Source organism: Gavialis gangeticus, unplaced genomic scaffold (assembly GCF_001723915.1).
Source record: "Gavialis gangeticus isolate Ggan-Ray unplaced genomic scaffold, GavGan_comp1, whole genome shotgun sequence".
NCBI lineage: Eukaryota > Metazoa > Chordata > Crocodylia > Gavialidae > Gavialis > Gavialis gangeticus.
The window spans coordinates 246555909-246559675 of NW_017729032.1; the positions used below are offsets into that span (position 1 = coordinate 246555909).

Genomic DNA, 3767 nt, shown 5'->3' on the forward strand with positions numbered 1-3767 from the left:
ATCTCAGAGGGCATATGCTCTGCCACCCCCCCCCAGATTGCCTGTGCCCCCTCCAACCCCCCCACACACACTGCCTGTACCCACACTCCCCTTCCCCACACACCTACCCCGTTCCCCACACACTAGGGAGATGGGGCAGCAGGCAGCTGGTTGGGAGTGAGGGGCACCAGCGCCCCCCACCCAGCAAAAATAAAAAAAGTTAACATCTAAGAACAAGAGCATAAAGTCCAGAAGCAGGATTTATACCAACAGCTGTGAATGTTTAAATATAACAAGATGTTTAATGAGATACAGCCTAAAGACAGATTTTGCAAAAGCAGTTTACATCAATATTGATTTTTCCCTTTGTTCTTTCAGGCTCAAGTTTCTCCCTGTCTGTATTACCGTGAGGTGCAAGATCCACCTCCAGCCAATACAGCAGAAAGGCTGGCCTCACCTGCTGAGCCACTGGTGAATCACAAACCCAAAATCTGTAAACTGGTGAAGGGCCCAAGCGGATTTGGCTTCTGTTTGAAAGAAAGCAAGGACATGCCTGGGCAATTCTTCCAAGAGGTACTAATCATGGGCTTCTAGTCTAGGAGAATATGCAGCAGACCCAAGGAAGAAATGTTTGGGCAACAAACATCTCTTCCCTTCTTTCCCTCACAGTGCGATTCCAGACAAACCAGGCTAACCCACGCATAGCAAGAAGGCAAAGTCTGTCCTATACACCTTTAGCTAAGTTAGGCCTTTGAAACCAGGATGGAGGGGCAAGTCTCTGCATGATTACTGTCAGGAGGTTAAGATTTAGGATTGGAAGAAAAGGGGCCTAGGATTTATTGCCAGTTTGTCCACAGATTTCTGGACTAACTTGCATGTTTTTGTCTTATTTCCTTCTTCTTCCTTAATAGTCCTCTGTCCCATAGACACACTCTATTTTCATAAATATTTCTCTTTAGATTTTTGAAAGCCATGGGATGCTTAAGAAGAAAAACATACGTCAGTCAATTTTCCTGTTCCTCAGTTGTATAGTTGGCACTAATCCTGTTCTCTGCTGCAACTAGAGTATTGACTACCACCACTCCACTCACTTCCCCTCATTGAAAGTCTTACGGTAAACCCCATCCAAGGGCAGATGATAAAATTAGACTGTTACAGTTTTAACTACAATAAGGTCTCTTCCCTTTCTCCTTCTCCTACTAAGTTGTGCTCCAGGATAACTGTCTCCAAACCCTACATTACCCTCCTGCATTGAAAGAGGTCTCAGATCTTGCACTCTCCTTTTACCATACTGCATGTTAACATACCTTTTCCTGGTACTGAGCTAATATCACACATAGAACCTGTGTTTGCAGATCCAGAAAGGTGGGCCAGCTGACAAAGCAGGCCTGGAAGAGAATGATGTTCTGGTGGAAGTGAATGGTGTGAACATCCAGAATGAACCCTATGACAAGACAGCCACAAGAATCCAGGATGGTGATGACAAACTGACGCTGCTGGTGTGCACAAAAGCTGCCTATGAATACTTCAAGTCTCAGAATATCCCTGTCAGTGCCTCTATGACAGATCCACTGCCTGATACAAATGACCCTCCTGCTTATACAGAGAGTCCTCCAGCAGAACCAGAAAGGAACTCACCAGAACCAAGAGAGAGGGTAGGTAGTCCCAAGTTACTCGATTAGCAAGGGGTGGAAAAAGTAACTCTTTCCAGTCACTGTGTGCATTTGACACGAGATCTATCAATTCAAGCTGCATGGAGCTAGGAAAGAAGGAGCTAGGTGCTATTCCTATTTACACACCACCACCCGACCTATTAAGTTCTGACTCTGCAGATTCTTGCAGTGAGGGTCTCAGCAAATCAGCCTGGGTTTTCAGAGCTACAGCCAAACCTTTTCCCTTTTTGTAGGCAACCTTGACAGATTTGGTACAGAAGCCAGAAAAGAGCAAAGATCTCGTATGATAGGATTTAACAAATTGGTTACTTTTCTTAAAATACATTACTAAAATCATTCACTGACTACTTATGCCACAGCAGACAGGCAAGAATACAGGATGGTGGTGACAGCTTGACACTGCTGGTGTGCACAAAAGCTGTCCATGAATACTTCAAGTCTTAGACTATCCCTATAACTGCCTCTATGGTAGACCACTGCACAACACAAATGACTCTCCTGTTTCTAGAAAGAGCCTTCCAGCAGAGCCAGAAAGGACCTCACCAGAATCAAAAGAGGGTGGATAGTCCTGAGTTACTAGATATCCAAGGGGTAAGCACAGGTTCAAGTACAGGCAGATCTAGGGTCCGCCCCCCCCCCTTTGCCTATGTACATATTTCTTGCAACTAAAAACATTCAGAATATTCTCCTTATTGCTACTGTACAGGCTGGCTCATCCTCCTCTTCACTATCAACTACCTCATCAGAGAAAAAGGGTGACGAGGATGACAATACGGACTTGTGATAAGACAGACTGTACCAGACAAATCAAGACGGATGCCTCTCAAATCTTGAAAAGAGCGCTCTTCTTCCATGTAGTCCTTGTTCTTTTATTGCCCAGAGCCAAACCATTCCATGGCACATCATCTTTGTGAGGAACAGCAGGCCAGACACTCCTGTAACTCAACTCTCCCTGAAGGGAATCCTCTGCAGAACTCCTAGTCACTTAACAAATGCTGCAAATCATAGTTAATTGGCTTGCTGCACTGTGAAGTGGGCAGTTAGTTACTTACTTGTATTAGTGCTCTGTGAAGGCTTAAATGACTAATAAGGGATATAATTAAGTATATCATTGAAGGGGGAGGAAATGTGATTCACAAATCAATATGTATTTTAGCCTTTTAAGGACATGAAAGCTAACTGCAAAGGAATTGATCCATCATCTCCCATGAGAGGGGCCTTTCCTACTAATCAAAGCACATCAACTGAATCACTCGCTCTGCAGATTACATCCCATGTTTACTGTAATACAATCACTCCAACCCAGCAGATGTAATACATCATAAGCCAATATATTCAGCGCAGAGCACTCCTTTCCTTTGTGCTAATGAACTATGGATACTGTCCCTTTCACAACAATAAGTTAACTTAATCATATGCTCTTCAGAACCTCTGAGCATTATTTCCTTCTCTGCAGCTTCAAATGACAGCAGTTAGAACAATGTAAGTAATTCACAGCATGTCCAGCTTTTGCCTAACTCTGTGCCAACACACTGTCTCTAATGCAATGTGAGCACCACTGTAATACTGATAGTGTCTCCTACGCTGTAAGTCTGAGACAATGCTGCAATAAATCGTTCAGAGTGGCTATTTCTCTCTCTCAGGTCTTACCCCTGCCATCTATGATGTATGTCCCAGAACAACTTCAGAATGAACAAGGCCTGAGAGAATGGCCTTCAGGAAGCTACAAGTTTAAATTATGTGACTTAAATTTACTTTAGTGAATAAATTAAGCCAACAAGGGATATAGACTGATGTAGAAGAATCCATGGGTCAGTGGGGAACACTGAATTTATAATATAACAAACTATGCGGTGTTGTGATCTTTGACTCGAGTGAACAGTAACCTAAAGCCCTGGTTCCATTTAAATTACAGGATTAAAAAACCTGAGGCCTGGATTCAGATTCATTAGATAGAAAACAAAGATACGAATCCAAATCCAAAGGAAGCTGGACACTACTGAAATATGTCTCCCTGGAATCTCTCATCTCCCTCCTTCTGCCAGGCAGAAACACACTCTGGTCCATGCTTAGCAGAGTCTTTGGGGATGACACAAAACAACTGACATGCTAGTG

At 43.5% G+C, this 3767-nt stretch overlaps 1 protein-coding gene across 2 annotated transcripts in view; it reads left to right on the forward strand.

Annotated features, from left to right (window-relative positions):
• The window catches only part of PDZK1 (PDZ domain containing 1), a 13494-nt gene extending 10215 nt beyond the window's left edge, over positions 1-3279 (forward strand). For both annotated transcript variants that reach the window (XM_019525683.1, XM_019525684.1), the window contains exons 7-9: positions 358-552; positions 1335-1634; positions 2359-3279. In XM_019525683.1, the coding sequence (XP_019381228.1) occupies positions 358-552; positions 1335-1634; positions 2359-2436 (573 nt within the window). In that variant the 3' untranslated portion in view covers positions 2437-3279. The remainder of the gene's footprint in view (positions 1-357; positions 553-1334; positions 1635-2358) is intronic.
• The last annotated feature ends 488 nt before the right edge of the window (positions 3280-3767 follow it).